Consider the following 20567-nt stretch of genomic DNA (forward strand, 5'->3'; position numbering starts at 1 on the left):
GTATTTCTAAGTGGTTTCCTCCCTTACCTTCCAACTTTATCTCCAAAGAAATTTTTATTTCTACTAGATCTGTGAAGAAGCATAGAGACATTGGTTGAGTAAAGTATCTGAAACATTTCCATCCTATATCTTTGTACTTTTCACAATGTATCACTACCCGACATTTTACTATAACAAATTTTATCAAATACGACGCCTTTTCTTATACATTTTAAATGTGCCACTGCCATGGAACAGCATATATTCATGTTACAAAAACCATCATAAACGCCAATTAAGCTTTAGTAATCTGTATTCGCTTATGGCATCTGCTCAGTGCACTGTATGATGTAGAAAGCTGTGTTGCATGGTCCTGGTCCATCATTCGTAGCATTTTGCTGACTTCTCGACGTGCCTTAATGCATCGTTCACGTGCGTGAATCCTTCGCAACGTGAAATTCTATCGCAAACTGCGTGGATGTTAGTTATCACGTCCAGTGTGAGGGCGATTTATGCCCATTCTGCAATTTTGCGTCAGAGGAAGGGATAAAAATGCGGCGAACACGAGTACTCTAATACGAGTGTCATGAATTGAATTCTGTACTAATCTGAGATAACCTGGTCTCGACTGTATGTTGGTCTGGCCAAGTCCAACCAAAGTCCACATTTTCTGTAAGGATATTTCGGCGGCACAGTCTCGCGCCATTCTCCGTGAACACTGGTCGGCAGGTTCATTACTGCTACCCAACGCCTAATTGTTCTGTTATTTGGAGGGTCCGATCCTTTAATGGGATGACTTTTGCGGGCCAGTTACCGGAGTGATGTGTGGAGCACCATCGAATGATGCAGAAGTAACCTCAGGAGTAACCTAGCGAAGTACATTGCGACCTTTGCTAATCACGACTTGCATTACTCAATGCCAGATAATATTAATAGTAACTTCAAACAACTTGCAGATGGTGTACCTATCCATAACGAATGACTGTATGAAAAAGACACTCAAAATTCTGTCAAAACTTAATACGATTTCAAAGCGGTTCAAACATTTACAACTTGTTTTAAATATTGACAAGTCTAAAACTTCGCGTCCTATGACTGTGCTGGCACGTCCGATTTCTTCATTATATCAAAAGGTGTGGGACAATGTTGTCCTATACCCAACTGTATAACGTCTATGCAGAAGACGTCATTAGGAACGCCCTTGATGTTTGGAATAAAGGCATCTCAATTGGTGTTAGAACTATTAACAGTCTCAGATTTCTGTTTCTTGCCAGCAGCGAAGATGATCATGCCGAGCCACTAACAAAAGTACAACACATTAGTCTATCATATCGATTAGACCTCAATCTCAGCAAGTTCAAATCCATGTTAATTGATCGAGGGGCACAAATCCAACTCACAAGTCGATTAAAGAAACTTGAAGTCGTGCATTATTTCATGAGTCTTGGATCAGTCATATGGGACACGGGAAGCTGTCAAGATGATACAAAAAAAGCGGATCACGTTAGGGCGTGTGGTTATGAAGGAACTCACCAAGATTTGGCAGAACAAAGCGATAACCAACACTACAAAGGTCCGTCTTGTTGAAACACTCGCGTTTTCCGTCTTCTTTTACGGTTGCATAACGTGTACCCTTAAGGCCAAAGACAAGCAGCATACTGATGCATTCGAACTTCTGTGCTGGCTCAGGATGCTGTATATAAAATGGACCGAAAGAAAAATAAATGCGATAATTTTTCAGCAACTCATTATCTCCAGGCGCATTTCATCTCCTGTCCAGTTCTTTGGCGATAGTACGAGAAAATATGGAGAAAATACTCATGGAAGGAAAGATGGAGGGCAAGAAACCCAGGAGAAGAGCAGCGAGCAGGCGGATGGATCAAATCAAGAAGATCTATGGTCTACTCTTCAGCAGGTTGTAAGAGAATCTGGTAACTGTTCAGGATGGAGACACTTGGTTCATGGGTTCATGGCGCTCAGTAATGACCACAGTGACTTGTGATAATGATGATGATGACGGTAATGATGATGACTATAATATCAGTGAGTCACAATTGGAATCAATCAAGTCGTAGAAACGTCTGGATGTGGCTATTTGCCTGGACACGATATGAAATGGTCGCATAGACTCAGATCTAGTTTAGCCACTTGGCAGACTTCAGTTCGTTGGTACTGGATGTTTATAACTGAAGTGCAGCTACTCACAGAGGTCCAACGTGGGGTTTAATTAATATATGGCAGCGAAGCTTGGTAGGTATCCTAATGTGTTAAACATTAGTTACAATTTTGGCCACCAGGCGCAAATCTGGCGCTGTGAATGCAAGAAAGACATACAGCAACTTTTCCATAAGTGATGGATTAGGAATGGGACGTGGGCAGAAAAGGTCAAACAAGTGAGAAAGCTTATTATTAACAGCGCTAAACAGCTGGTTCAATATGAGCACTGGAGACAGCGACGAGATGCTGTACAGTACCAGATCTGTCCCCGCGGCCAAAATTGAAACTAATGTTATCCAGGGTAAATCGGTTCCGTATTAATACATTAGCATAGCTACCAAGTTTCGCAGCCATACGATAATTACATCCCACACTGGACTTCTGGAAGTAGCTGAACTTTAAATGTAGTCACCCTACAAAGGAGACTGCTCTACAAAGGTGATTCGTCCTAGAATATTGCTCTAGTGTGTCAGATCCAAACTAAATGCGACCAACTGGGACCACTGACATGCAAAAAGGCAGCAAGAATGGTCACAGGTTTGTGTGATCCATGGGAGAGCATCCGAGATTTTGAAAACTCGAATCAGCAGACAGATGCCAGTTATCCTGTGGAAGCTTACTTGTGCTGTTTCAAGAAACAGTGCTATACGTCGGACATGGGAATATGGGGGGAGGGGGCGGGGGGCAGTCAAATGAAAACTGAACACCGCTCACAACGGTAACATGGAATGGTTCCATTCACAAGCGATCATTATCACCGTCAGATCTGAAACATATTCAAACAGGTATCATGTACGGAAGAGCGTTAGACAAATGATCTGCGGTACCGGTTTTCAGTCCAAACGTTATCTGTCTTTTTTCACAAAATGATATCTCGTGTAGGTAGGTACACCAATCTGACACGTCTATGGGTGCTCCTAGGGTGTGATCATCTGTACTTAACAAAGATTAGAATGGATAGTTTTTTTGTTGGATACAAATGCATGTAGCTGAGACCTGTCATTTGAGAAATAGTTGACATGGTTTATTTCCATAAACTGATTTTCAATTAATAAATGAAAAGCACAATATAATGTATACGCTACAGGATTCCTGTAGAACATGTACGATGTTGTCCATTCATTAATCATTATGTTAATACACCAGGAATCGACGGTAGATTTCACTAGTTTTCAAGCCTTTTCGTGGCGCACGCTAAGCCTTCAAAAAAGTGAAAACTAGTTTATGGAAATAAACAAATGTTTCATAACTGACCGCTTGTAGTTATCTGTATTTATATTTCATTACTTATACAGCCACGGTTTTCTGCAATGTCCATAATGGATAACCTTAATCTGGATATTTTGCTATCAGTGACCGAGATACAATAGTCTGCGTTGTAGAAAATTATCGGCCAAGCTTAGTTGTTGTACTTCGAACAAAATGTCTTCAAGCTGAGACGAAGTAAGACTGCGCCGAAAATACTTTATCAAATTGAAATGTTTCACAATGGTTCGCAAAAATCGACAATCTTGGTATGATGCAGAAAAATGGCGAATACGGAACACAAGCCTCCGTGGCGCAATCGGCTAGCGCGTTCGGCTGTTAACCGAAAGGTTGGTGGTTCGAGCCCACCCGGGGGCGATAATTTTTAAGTATGTAGTTTGGTACACTTTACCTTAGTGAATGAAATTCGACCATTCTCCACTCTCATAGCTCTAAATACCTTCTTTTTTTCTTTTTTTTTTAATGCCCAAATTTGTCAGTCGTTTCTTACCTGCTGCGACGTTCCACAATTGTATGTTAATTCGCCGACTATGATCGAGAAATTGACTCGTAAACTACTGAAAAGATCTTTGTGGCGATCAAAGTTTGGACGCCTTCTTTATTTACTTGCCTCAACATCTCAAATCTGACTGTGACTCATGAATTTCATTGCTCGTTGCCTGATACCGAAACAGCTGCAAAGGAAGACTAAGATTACACGTCCCATCGAGGACTAGAGATATATGACATTGGAAGGTTGGAGAAAGAAATCGGCCGTATCCTTTCCAAGGGACATTGCCTTACGCTATTTAAGAAAACAACATGAAACCTAAATATGGATGACCAGACGGAAATCTGAATTGCTGCCTTCGCGATTGCCAAGTCCATACAACGTCGAAGGAAGGAGAGAGGTTATAGTTTACGTTACACCTAGTACAATGCCAAGGGAAAGGGGAAATGCATTGCAAAACAGAAGAAGATAGGCAAAGACAGCACAAGAGAGAACGCTATTTTTTCACATACCCTTCGAAAGCGTTGCTTTCGTTAATTGAAATCTATGTAGGCTTCATTTGAAATCACTTTACTTCCGGGCTTTTACTTTTCAATCGCTGTTAGCGCACCAGGTACACTATTAAAGCGTTTAGGTACGGACTGTTCATTTTTACTTTGTAGAAGCGGTGTAATTTAATAATCTAAATAAGAAATTGGTGCACCAGTTACACGTTTTCATGCGTAGCACGACGCGTTTCAGGAATTTATTCTCATTTTCATTTGCTGGGGGAATTTACATTAGTGTTTTGTTCTGATTCTCTCTCCCTGCAGTTGCATTTCACTGGTCTAAGAGTATTTTCCCAGGTTTTGTACGCAGAAAATCGCATACAGCTTGCACACTGTTCGCTTTACGTTGAACTATGATTTGGTGCTAAGATACTGCGGCATATACAATAGTAATGTAAACTCCCACAACATTTGAAAGCGAATAAATTCGTGTACTGTAACGTGTCGCGCTACGCATGAAGGAACTTACGTAATTGGTGAAGTACTTTTTGTTTATATCATTACTGACATAGTTAAAGGTTTTCAAAAAACATCGTTTATGGTGGATGAAATTAAGTTTATTTAAACTTAGGATACTCTTTCTTACCTTCATTACTTGAGGATGCTCAAGCTTGTGTACCAGAGCATATGATAAACACCCGAGCCGCTACCGGCTGTCGCGTTCATTCTTCTCAGAAGCGGAAAAGTGATGGTGTGGACTATGTGTTATGTTTCAGGTGCTTCGTGGTGGATATTGACATCCTTACTGCTGCTGGGTACATCATCAGCTGACGATCCGCCGAAAGCTGAACCACGTGGAGACACCTACTTGGACGCTTATGCAGATTCATATGGCAGGGGCGACCTCATCGGTGCCAATGGAGAAGGAGGTGGGAGCGCAGTTGCTCTAGCCTTAACTGTTTACTCCCTTACCCACACTGCTGTCCACAGTCACGACTCACGAGAGCTGACGAGCGCTGACTTACCTACGAAACGTATTTAAAGCTAACGCTACTAGCGCGGCATAAACACCTCAGAAATTTGGTGCTATTGATCACATATCCCACTGAAAAATAAGCAGTTTGTACGTTTACGTCAATGATGCACTCACTCAGGTCGTAAGAAAACTTAGAGACTAACTTCACAGGGCTGGAAGAGAACGTCACATTACTCTGCACAGTTGAGCAGAATAATACAAACATTTATGAAAAAGAAAAAGAAAGAAAGATTGCGTTTAACGTCCCGTCGTCATTGAGGTAATCAGAGACAGAGTGCAAGCTCGGATTGTGTGTAGCATGGGGAAAGAAATCGGCCGTGCACTTTCAAAAGAACCATCTCAGTATTTGCCTGGAGTGATTTAGGGAACTCATAGAAAACCTAAATGTAGATGGCCTGATGGCGGGACACGGGTTTGAAGCATCATCCTCCCGAATACAAGTCTAGCGTGCCAATCACTGCACTATCTTGGTCCGTCTATGAAAAAAAAGAGACAAAACCTTCATTATCACACTGTCTGCTCATCTCGCATTAATTACAGCTCTACGGTCGCAGGTTCGAATCGTGCCTCGGACATGGATGTGTGTGATGTCCTTAGGTTAGGTAGGTTTAAGTAGTTCTAAGTCTAGGGGACTGATGACCTCAGATATTAAGTCCCATAGTGCTTAGAGCCATTTGAACCATTTAATTACAGCTTTTATCCGATGTGAGAAAGTCATTCTCAATTTTCAGAAGGATACGTGCTCACTCTACCTGCAAAAATAACGCAGAGGTAGAAAATCTCCTTGGAGCAACGTGTCCCTCCCTCTTAGCTCTCAAGGAAAGTAAAAAATATGTTGTAGTCAGGTGCTTGTCATTCAAGAAAACGATTTAAAAGTCGGCATTAGACACATTTTTGACTGTTTCAGAACCGGAATTTTTTATGGATACTCACAAGTCACCATTTGTCTACCTAAATATTAAACTTACTCCATAGCACCCTTGCCTTGGAGGAGGAAATCGGCTGCACAGCTTGTCCTCAAAATTTCCTCACAAAGGTTCAGTTTCATTTCATGTCAGGAAACTGAAAGATCAATATGAGGTTTTGTGTGTCATCAACATGTACATCGAACTGCCAACTGCAGAAGCATGAATGTAGGAATTTTTGATCTATTACACAGACCATTCACTAGGGAAGACAGCATTGGGTGAAGACACACAGCCAGAATACTGAGATAATCCCTCTTTGTGTTCCACCCATGCAGGACAACAAATGGGCCCCATGACTGCACCATTAACGAGGAAATAAACTCTAATCATCCTCATTTTCCTTCCTCTACTGTCCATGGAATACTTACAAAAAATACAGGTTTAAACAGTTACTGAGACAAGTTAAATTTTTGTGAATAAAACCATCTAGATCATTTAACATTTTTCTGTATTTATTAGAATGTTTCAGCTACTGCCATCATCAGATCAAAACTTACAACTTATGGAACAAGTTTTATTGTCACTTTCAATAAAACTTATGTCTAAGTGGTGTATTAAATGGCCATTGGCAGTCGACACCTTGCTTAGGCATATGTTTTATTGGAACTGACACTGAAACTTGTATTGCAAGTTTTAAATTTTGATCTGATGATGGGCAGTAGCTGAAACATCATTAAAAGTAAAGAAATATATTAAGTGGTCTACAGGGCTGTGTTCACAAAAATCACTATGATCATACATTCATCCAGGAAATTTGTTACCTTTATGAATGAAAGTTTATGATATTTTTAATACAATTTATAAAGTTTGTGTACTGTCTTTTGATGTAGCTTGCTTTACCTGCATTGTGAGAATGAATTTGAAATAAAGTCCTATTGTTCTTTGTCATAGCATAAGGGGTGATCAAAAAGTTTCCATTCAAAGGCTGTACTGTCCTGAACGGGTATGCCAAACAGGCAAAATAGTCATGAGGATTGAGGCAATCATCCAAATGCTGCACCAGGTTGAAGATACCTGTATGGTAAAACACTGTGATCTGCTGCATGAAGAAGCCCATAACTGCCTGTTGCACCCTTTGTCCAACAGGAATCATCAATTGTTCAAGGCCTTTTTTAAGAGACTGTAGGCATGATAACTGCTTGGAGATACATGAGGGCTATAGGGGGGAGGAAGTCGAGTGTCTCCCTCTCGAGTTGCGTTACAATATTTGCAATATGGGAGTGTGTATTACGATGAAGCAGCACCGTTCCACTACGGTAGTTTTCGACAGACATGCTACTGCATACACATTCTTCATTCTCCAATGGATGTCTACTGTCGCTTGTCCTTTGGGAGCTCAGAGAAGTATAACAGCATGTTGGTCCTATTTGGACGCATTTGGGAATAACATCGCCATAGTTTACATTCCCACATTTAACAAATGCATGTCAGAAATACACAAAAGCCACACTAATCCCTTGACTACATGTCGCTGCTTCTACATCCACATCAGAGTCACGCTTCATTACATATACGCTGCAGCAATGCCCTCAAATGGAAACTTTTCGATCGCCCCTTATAGTTTGTGGATGTAGACATAACGAAGCATGTTCTTGTAGTTCCCCTGGCAGGTTAGCTACTGTATCATGTGATTCAACTGCATAATAATTTTTCCCCTCCTCCTCCTGTTGCAGGTTACTTTGGAGAACCCAGTCCAGTGTATGGTGGGCCAGTCGGAGGTGGGCCCAGTGGCAATTACGGCCCTCCACCGAGCGGAATCTACGGTCCACCACAACCACGGCCTGTCTACGGACCGCCACACCTGCCCAATGGGGGACCCTACCCAGCACCAGTGCGCCCGCCCCTCCACGACCATCACCATCACCATCACGACCACCACGACCTCTCCCCGGCACCCTATGCTGCTCCCGATCACTTCTTCCCACCTATCCCTTTCGATATCAGCCTGCTCTTCAAGATCATCCTAAAAGTGGTCATCTTCAAACTGATTGTCAAGTTTATTGCTGTCATATGCCTTCTGCTCTTTTTGCCAGCCCTCGAGATATACAAGAAAGGCATGGGCATGGTGGGCGGCGGGGCTGGCAATAGCAGTGGGGACGCTGATGATGACCGGGCCTTCTCAGGTAGGTGTACCATCATTCTGCGTACTCCAGTGGCTGCAAAGTGTGACACCCTTATTACTTGGAAAAGTGAATTGGAAACCTTGACAGCATGATAACATTGTCATGTTTCTTGATGCCAAATGGATGTGTCCAGCCAAACATATCCCTCCTTTCAGTCATTTTGTGTCTTACAGCTCTTTTATATCCATTTTGATTCACTAACTCTTCATTAGTTATACACGGTGCTACAAAAAGGTACGGCCAAACTTTCAGGAAACATTCCTCACACACAAAGAAAGAAAATATGTTATGTGGACATGTGTCCGGAAACGATTACTTTCCATGTTATAGCTCATTTTATTACTTCTCTTCAAATCACATTAATCATGGAATGGAAGCACACAGCAACAGAACGTGCCAGCGTGACTTCAAACACTTTGTTACAGGAAATGTTCAAAATGTCTTCCGTTAGCGAGGATACATGCATCCACCCTCCATTACATGGAATCCCTGATGCGCTGATGCAGCCCTGGAGAATGGCGTATTGTATCACAGCCATCCACAATACGAGGACGAAGAGTCTCTACATTTGGTACCGGGGTTGTGTAGACAAGAGCTTTCAAATGCCCCCATAAATGAAAGTCAAGAGGGTTGAGGTCAGGAGAGCGTGGAGGCCATGGAATTGGTCCGCCTCTACCAATCCATCGGTCACCGAATCTATTGTTGAGAAGCGTATGAACACTTCGACTGAAATGTGCAGGAGCTCCATCGTGGATGAACCACATGTTGTGTCGTACTTGTAAAGGCACATGTTCTAGCAGCACAGATAGAGTATCCCATATGAAATCATGGCGGTGAATCGAGGCAGTACAGTACATACTGACGAAACTAAAATGAGCTCTAACATGGAAATTAAGCGTTTCCGGACACATGTCCACATAACATCTTTTCTTTATTTGTGTGTGAGGAATGTTTCCTGAAAGTTTGGTCGTACCGTTTTGTAACACCCTGTATAGACCATCCATCCTGTCTTCAGGATTCCCCTTTACCATTCCAAAAAGTCTACTGTCTTTTTGTCTGCACTGTTTATCATACACATTTCACTTTCCTATAAGGCTGTAATCCAAACAAATATCTCCAGCATTTAAATCTATATTCAATGTCAACATACTTCTCTTCTGTAAGGAAAACTTTTCTTATTATTGCTACAATGCATTTTAAATTCCCACACTTTCATCACTGTCAGTTATTTTGCTGCCCAAATAGCAGAAATCATTACTACTTTTAGTGTCTCATTTCCTAATACAATCTCCTCAGCATTACCCAATTTGATTCCACTACACTCCATTACCCTTATTTAACTTTTGCTATGTTCACATCACAGCTTCTTTTCAAGACACTATCCAATCTGTGAAATCTTCTGCTGTCTCTGTGAGAAACAATGAAGTTCTTTTTTTCTCCCAGAATATAATTCAAAATAACAAATATTGGCAGCTGTCTCCAAAACTAAGTACCCATGCACATGAAATGGCAGCAGTATTAAATCTGGAAATGAAATTTAAGTAGGTTTTTCATTCTATCCATGAATCTTCGTGGCTTCAAGTTGATGCCCGTGTTTTGCTTATAGATGAATTCTGCAGCTACCTCTACTATGCCACTTTTTATATTTGTTAGAATCATATTATCAGTAGCCCCTTGCAGGGTTACTCTTAGTTCACTCCATCCAGTTTATCTATCCAACCTCTTTATTTATTTAGCCCATTAATCATAAGCAGTAAAATGTAAATAAGGATATTCAACTGGTGCATCACTTATTCTTTTCTCATCCATCTTCCGACTGTGAATTCACCTCTTGCAGTCTCTGCAGAGAATAGCAGCAGTGCAAATCCTTCATATTGTCTTTTTCCCATGTTTCTTTTCAGTTTAATCAGACCCAGTTACTGTGCATGCTTTTTTTTTTTTCTTTGGCCAGTTGTGCTCTTCACTTCACTAAACTTTTTGAGCAATCTAAAATGTCTGCCATGTTAGCTCCTTCTGCTATCCATATTTGTGTTGCATCTATTCTCATCATTAGCACCACTGTTCCTCCCTCATTTATACACCTCCACCTAGTTACATTACCTCTTCTTATTCATGTTGAACTACAATACCCACAATTTCAGTTTTACACCCAACTGTTGCCTTTTTAGCTGTCAGTAATGGGATTATGTCTCATCCACACTGCTTTCCTTATACATCTACCTACGGAGTTTCATTCATGATCTTGGAATTTCTAAACTCATTTTCAAATATATTAGGTTGGTGCCTAAGTTTGTGCCATTTTTGTTTTGCATGTTGGCATCCAGGTTGTTATGGATTTATTTATTGATTGTCATTTGTTATTTGTAGTTCACTGTTGCTATCTGATTCTACATGTTGTCATTTGGAGATATCTAGTGGAGCTGTGGATGCTAGAAAATGGAATGCAAATTGGAGGAATCTGAACGTTTCTGATGTATTCTTCTGTTTGAGTTCGATAGAGAGGTGACAGTAGTGGAGGCAGCCAGAAAATTTGCGCTGTGTATGGGGATAATGCCATTGGAGAGAGAATGGCAGCAAAATGGTTTTCTCATTTTAAGGAGGATTCCTTCAACATTAGTGACCCTCCATGTTCAGGAAGACCTCCAGGGTTTGAAGAATATCATTTAAAAGCATTAATGCACAGTGACCCACCTCACACAATGGGGCAGGTTCAAAAATTGAGTGTATCAGGACAGCACACTCTAAGCCAAAATCACAAAAATGAGTGAATATCCATATGTGCACTCCTCTGCTTGCACATTATCAATTGATTTGTGAACAACACCAACCATTGCTCTCCTGTATCGTTACTAGTGATGAGGAATGGTGTCTTTACTAGTGATGAGGAATGGTTGAGCCCAAACAAAGCAGCAGCTCCCCATACAAAGACCTGCACACATTCATGCATGTTATGCATCTGACAGAACAGAGACATTATGGAGACAAGTGTATCTAGCGTTTTAATGTTTTGTGATGTGTCTGGACTCTGACGAAAACTTTTAGGCTGGAGGTTTTAGTGTACTGCAGAGTGGCTGGCTCCTCCCTTTTTTCCTTGTGGTCAGCCAGCCACTTACATTTGCTATATTGTTTTAGTTCCTTCTCCCACTTTCTTCCAGTGTTGTCCATGTTTTCCTGCTGGCGGCATACTTCATCCCCTGCTTCGGTATGGGTAGGCACATATTTTTTCAACCTTGTTACCTGTGTTTTATATTCTGTTTTATCTTCCTGTTCTGAGTATTTTTTTGACACCCGTCTCACACTGTTATTGAGCGGGCGCTGAAGATCTTGCCGTCGTGTGCCCATACCAACCTCTCCATCCATCCAGAGACAGCATGGTGTGCTACAAATTGCTTCCCGAGGCATAACCATCACAGCTGACATTCATTGTCAACAACTGAGACGTCTTGCAGATGAAGTCCAAGAACAATGACCAAAAAGACTGCATGAAGTGATGCTACTCCACAATAATGCGTGCCTGCATTCTAACAGACTGACAGAAAACACTGTGCATCAGTTGGGTTGGGAAGTCATTCCACATTCACCTTATTCACATGGATCCTGTGCCCTCACATTTTCACCTTTTCCATTCTCTATTGAACAACCTTCAACGAACTTCCTTTCTGAATGAAAAAGCACTCAAAAATGGCTTGACAAGTTCTCTGCGTCGAACCCATGTGATTGCCAAAGTTGCAGAATTAAAAGTTCCCCCAGCTTTGGCAGGCTGTTATAAATAGTGAAGGAGAATTTATTATTAATGACTTAAGTCTCTGTTATTTGTATCTGTTGTGTTTATTAAACTTGTGGAAAAACACTATGAACGTATGCACCAACTCAGTATTTATTCCTTAATGTCATTTTTTGCTAATAATAAAAATTAGTTTCAACTGAATTGTAAGTTAAGTAAAGCTATCCCTGACCCAAAGATAAGTTTGAACTCGCAGTGCTTCACTAGGCAAGATCCTATTGGAGCTGGTATGCCCCTACCTTCCTCTGACATGACTTAGTTAGCCAGTTGTGGAGGGTCATACATTTGAATATGAATTTAACCATGGTGAAACCAGCCATTTTTAAAATTAAGAAATCATTGCCAGAGGAAAAAGAAGTGATAAGTGACACAAACTATTCAAGGAATGACTAAGATTTGAAACCTGGATCTACAGAATTGCATTCTGAGACCCATTGAGCAATAGAGCTTGTCTGTCAGGTTTACAGTCAAAACACGAAACAAAAGTAATTTACACATAGGGTACGTCTCTAAATGTTGTTTTGAGAGCAAAGTTCTGAGTTCTGTGACAACTGAGCAACCTACTAGCTGACAAAGAAAGAAATTGTGAATCCTTATAAATTTAAATTAAAATCCTAATTTACTTGTAATCCTCCCCAGAAATTATCTGAATACACTCATTCAAGGACTGAACATTCCTGTGAGCTAAATTATCAGCATCAGAAGGGGAAAATAAACTAAATTATAAGCATCAACCCTCACCATAAACAGATGTCTGTTATTACATAGTTTTGGTGACTGCTGTTCTTTGATAATCTTCATGTGGTCATGTTGATGTTCACTAGTAGTAGCAGGTGCACAGCACTTACATAAAAATAACCAGAACCAAAGATGATTTAAGGCTCAAGCCACCTCTTGAAGTGCCAAGTTAGGGAAGAGGGGTGCTAGAGGCAACACGACAGTAGGATTTAGAGTAAGATTTTCGTTCTGCAGTGGAGTGTACACTGATGTGAAACTTCCTGGCAGATTAAAACTGTGTGCCAGACCAATACTCAGACTTGGTACCTTTGCTTTTGTGAGCAAATGCTCTACTAAAAGTGCTACCGAAGCTTGACTCAAGACTCTCCCCAAAGCTTTACTTCCATCAGTACCTTATCTCCCACCTTCCATTTTCACCTGCCTCGAAATGACTGGGTGTTTGTGTTGTCCTCATCATTTCATCATCATTCATGAAAGTGGTGAGTTTGGATTGAGCAAAGATTGGGAATTTGTACGGGTGCTGATAATAGCGCAGTTGAGTGCCCCATAAACCAAACACCATCATCATCATCATCATCATCATCATCACCACCACCTCACCTTCCAAACTTCACAGAAGCTCTCCTGCAAAATTTGAAAGACCAGCTCACCTGGAATAAAGGCTATTTCAGAGATATGGCTCAGCCACAGCCTGGGTGATGATTCCAGAATGAGAAAAACTATTCATTTCTACTTAACGAGTAATAAAAATGCAGACTGCAGAACAAAACACACTTTTCTGTACAATGTCTGAAGAAGCGTTATCAAAGAACAAACCATTTTCCACTTTTAATGTGTCCATAATATTAACTACAAGTCAAGTGACGTGAACACTTTTAACACTCAGTCTCTTCAACAACAGTTTGCAGGGTTTTCACCAACTAGTATCACAGATTACTCTGTCGTCTCATTTCTCGGCTCTAATGTTACTTGTCAGTGCAAAGAGTTGCCCTAAAATTTGATACCAGAGAATATTCTACATCAATATGCATACTCTGCAAACCATCAAAGGATGAATGGCGGAGGGCACAATGTACCAATACTGGCATTTTCTTCCTCATTCCACTCGCAAACAGAGCAAAGCAAAACAGCTGTCTATATTCCTCCATACAAGCCCTAATTTTTCTTTTCTTGTTTTGTCTTCATTACCCTTACATGAAATGTACATAGACATAAACAGCTGTAGAATCGTTCTGCAGTCAGCTGCAAATGACTCTTCTCTAAATTGTTTCTGTAGTGTTTCATGGAAATAATACCATCTTACCTCCACGGATGTCCATTTCATTTTACAAAGCGCCACCATAGCACTTACATATTGATCCAAATCTAGCAGCATGCTTCTAAACAGCTCAATGTCATCCATTAATATGTGTGTGTGTTGGGGGGGGGGGGGGGGGCAAATGCTTGAGCAATATTCAAGAATGGATCACACTAGAGTTCTATAGCTATATATTCTTAAAATTCTCCCAATAAACCAAAGTAAACAATTTACCTTCCTTACAAGCTCATTCCATTTCATGTTGCTTTGCAGTGCAGCGCCTAGGTGTTTAACTGACATTACTATGTCAGACAGCACACTACTAACGCTGTACTTGAACACTGCATCATAATTTTTTCTACTCATCCGTATTAACTTACATTTTCCTACACTTAAGAGCAAGCTGCCACTCATCACACCAAACAGAATTTCTGTCTAAGTCATTCTCTATCCTTCTACGGTCACTTAATGATGATAACTCCCCATATACTACATTGTCATCAGCAAACAGTCACAATAGCTGCTCACGCTGTCCACGAGATTAATTAATGTATGTAGAGAACATGAGCAGTCCAATTCTTAAGCGTTAAAATAAGTTACGTAAAACAAGCTTTCACATCGTATTGTCAGTGCTTGCGAAAATAGAAATATGCAGTATCTGTACAAGATACTGTACGTAATGCTTCAAAGAAATATGAGACTGCAATACACACGTAGAAAAGATCCCAAATGTTGCTGAATTTCTGAACAGTGTCCTTTACTAACAGACATATACACAACCCGACATAAAACTACATTGTCATGGCCAATTTCAAGGTCTTGGAACTGTGGTACCAGCACAATGTAGTCAACCACGAGAATGTAGCCATATCCATGTAAATGTGTTTTGTATTAGTCAGTTTGAAGAATGGCATTTTCCAAAACCTCATCATTTTAAATCTTGCTTATATTATGGATGATTAGCTGTACACTTTCTGTTGCTTATACTTCCACAGAATATTTTCATCTACCTGTTCTAGAATGATGTTTAACTTTACTGATTATTTGATAATTCTGTGATAGTAAAATTTTGCTTTTAAACGAGTTGTACGAGATAATCTGTATGGACTCTGTTCTGTTGCTGTTGAGCAACAATATGTTTTCGGCAAGCCATGAGCTGTTGTTACAAACCGTTCTGTTTTCTAAATCATTTACATTACATCCCACATCTATTTTAATGACACTTCTGACGTCTTAAAATAGAAAAATACCAAATTTATTGGGTTTCTTGTGCCAAATGTATTGAATGATACAGTCAGCCAAATGATTTTGTTAAATCAAATGAGATACCAACTTAACTGTTTACCAGTGTTAGTGCCTAGCAGAAAGAATATGTTGATACTCCATTTCTGAAGCCAAACTACTAATAAGACGGCAAAACATGTGTACTGATGCGCTGCTAATCTTTTGCACCTAGCCAGTATGAAGCAATTTATCTTAAGTGACCACATTATTTCTTTCTCCCTTCTTATATAACAAACGTATGGAAAGAAAAGGTTGCTACTCACCATATAGCAAAGTTGTTGAGTCACAGACAGTCACAACAAACAGACTACTAAACATGTAAGCTTTTGACCAAAAGACGTCGTCCTTAAATAGACTACATCGTCACGCACACATGACACAGCAGCCAGACACACTGGTCATGTGTGTGTTTGTGTCTGTGAGCTGCATTTGCATGAATGTGTGTGTCAGTATTTTATCTATTTCTGATGAAGGCCTTCTGGCTGAAAGCTTATGCGTTTAGCAGTATTTTTGTTGTGCCTGGCTGCAGCTCAACATCCCCACTATGCAGTGTGTAGCACTCTATCCTTTGCATATTTTTTTTTCAGTATTACACCCTAGATTTTCCATTGTTTGATCTTCCCTTTATATATAATTATTTTACTAATGAATATTTTAATCTTTCTGCAAACTTATGACCCCAACACATAGCACAGATGGACAGGCATCAAATTAGTGCACAGTGCAATAATTAGTTTACCTGATGCCCCTGTGAGTCTCTTCTTGCAAATGATTTAATAATTACATTTGATTTATTTCTGCCCTTTATCCCATAGTTGTGTTATGCATATACTTTGGAACACCAGAATGTAAAAATTTTGCACTCTTGACTCTACCAACAAAATTTTGCTTCGTCTAGCTGACTATTCACTGGAATCATTAAATTTTTTCTACGTCCCCGATGGGTCATCAACAGTTTCATTATCCGACAGTAGATATGTAGTATGTTAAACACTCATCTTCTACTCTGATACTTCTTTTACAACTAATCAGATAACGTTAATTTTATTCTGAGGGCTCCCTATTTCCTTGGTCTAATTCATTGTTGATTTCCTACAGAAGTGAAAAATTTAACTATCCCGTGACTATCCTTCATATTGTGATATAGCTCCCCTCAACCATAATAGTAGTAATGAAAACTGGGTTCTCACTCAGTGGTACTGAAGTTCTACCACTACTTTTTAATGGATAGGAACTATCAAGGTAAAAGATACTCAATTGCAGAAATGTATTAAATTTGTCACTCAAGTTGTCTGCAGTGTAGACTTCTTGCCAAGATTTCCCTTCAAGTCTGATTTTAAATGTTAACATATCAAGTGGATATATCTAAATTTTTTTTTTAGTGACTTTTCATTTGTATGTCTCCATTCCCTTTAGCCTTGTTACTTGTACATCATGCTGTGGCAGACTGTTACCAATTTTTTTCACTGTGTACTTGTCAATTAAAGAACACTATGAAGATGATGTTATATGTGACTGCTTTACAGTGTTCCTTTACTGTAACTGGGAAGTACACAGAGATTTTAAGACCAAGGGCTGTTCATTAATTTGTCAAAACATTGCTACTGAAATGCTTTAGCAAAATTAACTTTTTTTTTCTAGGGACTGAGCATAGCTAAATGTCAATTTTGTAGAAAACAATCCTTTACTTCAAACTGGAATATCTGTAGTGAACTTTGAAAGTTCACTCACTGAAAATGTAAAACTGCCGTACAGCATTCAAGTATATTTTGTCCACGGTATTGCTAAGTCAGTACTTCTGAAAAAAATATTACTTTTGACAAAGATAGCCACTTACCCGGTCTGCAAAGGACTTCTTGCATAAAAAATCAAGTAAGACATATCCTCCACAACAAACTGTCCATCTTATTCTCTGATACAAATTTCAAAGTCAAGGTTTATTAACATCTACCTCAGCTCTAATTGCCCTTGTACTTTTATGAAACAACCAAAATCAGCACTGTGATTTGCATTATCCATTTTACTGAATTAATTTGGAACACAGGAATAAAGATGTTTGGTGGCCTTCTTTATCCCCAAAAGTCTCTACTTTTACAGGCATGGTCATTATACAAAGTTTACATTGGAGGAAGAAGTATGTTCCTTGAAAGGTATTGGAACATAATCTCAGGGAATTTGAGAGTAAGGCTGTACGCAATACACAGTGCCTTTTCTCTGGCATAAATGCAAAATAACAAAGATCAACATAAAATTAAAGTCGGAGCAATAGGAGATTGGATTGTTACTAATAAAATTACAGGAAGGCAGAATGGCTGGTCATTACTTACCTTCAGTGGGTGAATTTCCAGTATTGGCAATACACAGACATGAAAGTACAAAAACTATCCTTGCTTTCAAAATGATTAGTTTCTTCCTTAGATAATTAAGAGGCATAGGTCATTAAAGTTAGAGATGTTAGTTCACTCTAGACTCCAGAAGGAGGCCAATCATTTGTTGTGAAAACAATGGTACAAGTGGATCACACTCATCATAGAGTATGTGTGACTCACCTCTCCTTTCTAACCTCCATGAACCTACCCTCCTTTCTTCTTTGAGGAAGGAACTAACAGCTTCGAAAGCTAGGACAGCTTATTTTATTTTTTTATATGTATCTATCAGTACTATTGGAAATGCACCTGCTGGACAACCATTCTGTTTTCTTTAAAATATATTGTTGCTTGTGACACTGACAATGATTAAATGAACTTGAACACCAACCACACTACTCCTGATATTAGTTACAACATAGTCAGTGCTGAAAAAATTTGATGTGTAGTAGGAGAAAGGCTACCATTCGCCTATAGTAGACTGATATGGGGAGCATAGAAACACAGAACAGGAAACATTATTCACACAAGTTTTTGAGCTCTTGCTACTTTTACAGTAAAAGTACACACATTCACATATACAGACATCCAAATGCACTCTCCCATTGCCACACACAATTTTGTTGCAGCTGTGGGAGTGTGGGTTTAAGATTAGATGTACTTCGCATTACAATGGATCCATAGTGAAGAGATCCTCCAGCGTATAGCAGATGTCAAAAAAGAAAAGGAATATAGAAAAACATATAAATATTTACAAAGAAAAATCAAATCTCGTGGTACCTTCCTCAGGTCCCAAATGAAATGGTCCTCATGGATGTAACAAAAAAAAAACTGGAAGATGATTGCACAGGCTTTTGCGGCCAGAGTTAGTTGACATAAAGGTTTTCCGAGTATTGTACTGTGTCATAATGTAAGAAACTGTACTGGAGAAACCATTGTTTTGGCCACAGTTACAGTGGCCTTTTTCTCATTCTAGTGGTGTTAGAAACCAATGTTTTGGCCACAGTTATAGTGGTCTTCTTCTGGGTCTATTGATGCCAGACCCGTAAGAAGGGAGTGTAACCATGGCCAAAACGTTGGTTGCTCCAGTACAGTTTTTTTACATCATAACACAGTATGATATTCAGAAAAATTTTATGTCAAATCTTAAATATATTTCTATTCGAAACATAATTAATAAAGTGTCACAAAAAAGTGTAAATTTTCAGTACACTTAGGAGTACACAGATTAGTTCATTATAGCTGAGTGGTTGCATTTCCCTTACTTTATGAATTATTCCATCTGGTAATTTCCATTATTCTTATACTAATGCAATTAAAAAATCTTGAAGCCAGAGAATGTCAATTTTTAAATAGATTTTTAACTAAACTGATATCGAAGACAGGTTATTATTGTATATGTTTATAATTGTGCCCAACTTCAATGTTAACTTTTATTTATTCTTCACATATATAAACCAAATACAATAAGAAAATATAAATATCAATAGTGAAGAAGGTAACACAACAGGTAAAGATGAGAAGTCATTCTTTGAATAGTGTTTTGTAGGTCCCGTTATCCTCCCCCAGGATAGTTTGACTTGGGTGACAGACGGGCTTTTGGCATAGCCCAAGGTAAATGTGAGTCCAAAGTATAAGTTGTAGCAAGAGATTGCTCTGTAACAAAGTCTGATTTCTATGTTCACACCACATTTAACACAGTTTTCTTGTTTACAATAACTAAAACTGCAAGGCAAGATAGCAGGCAAGTATTTTGCCATGTGCAAGGGGGGTGGGCACTATGTACCTTTTAACTATTTTTCTACTGTAGCTTATATTCTGCAATGATAATTTATGAGACATTAAATTTATGCTATTGCGTAAGGGGCAGTGGAATACCAAAACTGCCAAGGGTATTACACTGCTCATGAATGGATCCCAGTCTTTTCACAAAACCAAAAGTGGTCACAAAAGCTCAAGATGTAAACATGGTAGCCACAACTTTCCCTAGGTGAAATTCCCCGGCTTCCAGACAAGTTTTGTAATTTTTCCCTGACAAATTTTGAGATGTCAAGGATAAGTTAAAACACAAGTTGATAATCTGTCTTTGCAACTATGGTGCAAGAAACAATAGTGCAAATGAGGGAATGTCTACAAAAACCTTGCAAGCAGATGGCATTTTCTGACATGAACAAAAATCTTAAGCACTAACGTCAATATCTTTTGTAATGAACTGTTTTCAGATGGAGAAAGATAGTGAAATAATATGTGTGTTTCATTAAGACCACTGGTGTTTTTTATTTCAATAAAACGAAACACTTTTGGTGAAAAAGTATGCATTTTCTTGGAGTTCAAAGACAGATTTAAAATACCTTCATTGATTTCAGAAATAATCCCAGAAAAAAGTAGGCCTCTTGAAAGAGGTGTATAAGGTGAGGAAGAATTGTGTAAACCAAAGCTGTAGGTGACCAAGAACAAAACGTTGGTTCTTTTATGTTCATTATTATCGGTAGTATCTATTATTTTACAATTATTTCATGATTTTTCTTTGA

The 20567-nt window shown here is 39.3% G+C and overlaps 1 protein-coding gene and 1 non-coding gene across 2 annotated transcripts in view; both read left to right on the top strand.

Moving 5' to 3' along the window:
• The first annotated feature begins 3745 nt into the window (after nucleotides 1-3745).
• Trnan-guu lies at nucleotides 3746-3819 on the top strand. The gene has a single exon. It is a non-coding gene; the product is annotated as a tRNA-Asn (tRNA).
• Nucleotides 3820-5200: 1381 nt separating this feature from the next.
• Nucleotides 5201-20567, top strand: part of LOC124577428 — a 98046-nt gene continuing 82679 nt past the window's right edge. The window contains exons 1-2 of the mRNA XM_047131222.1: nucleotides 5201-5369; nucleotides 8118-8567. Coding sequence (XP_046987178.1) covers nucleotides 5201-5369; nucleotides 8118-8567 — 619 coding nt within the window. The remainder of the gene's footprint in view (nucleotides 5370-8117; nucleotides 8568-20567) is intronic.

The sequence above is a fragment of the Schistocerca americana genome, chromosome 1, assembly GCF_021461395.2.
Source record: "Schistocerca americana isolate TAMUIC-IGC-003095 chromosome 1, iqSchAmer2.1, whole genome shotgun sequence".
Lineage (NCBI taxonomy): Eukaryota > Metazoa > Arthropoda > Insecta > Orthoptera > Acrididae > Schistocerca > Schistocerca americana.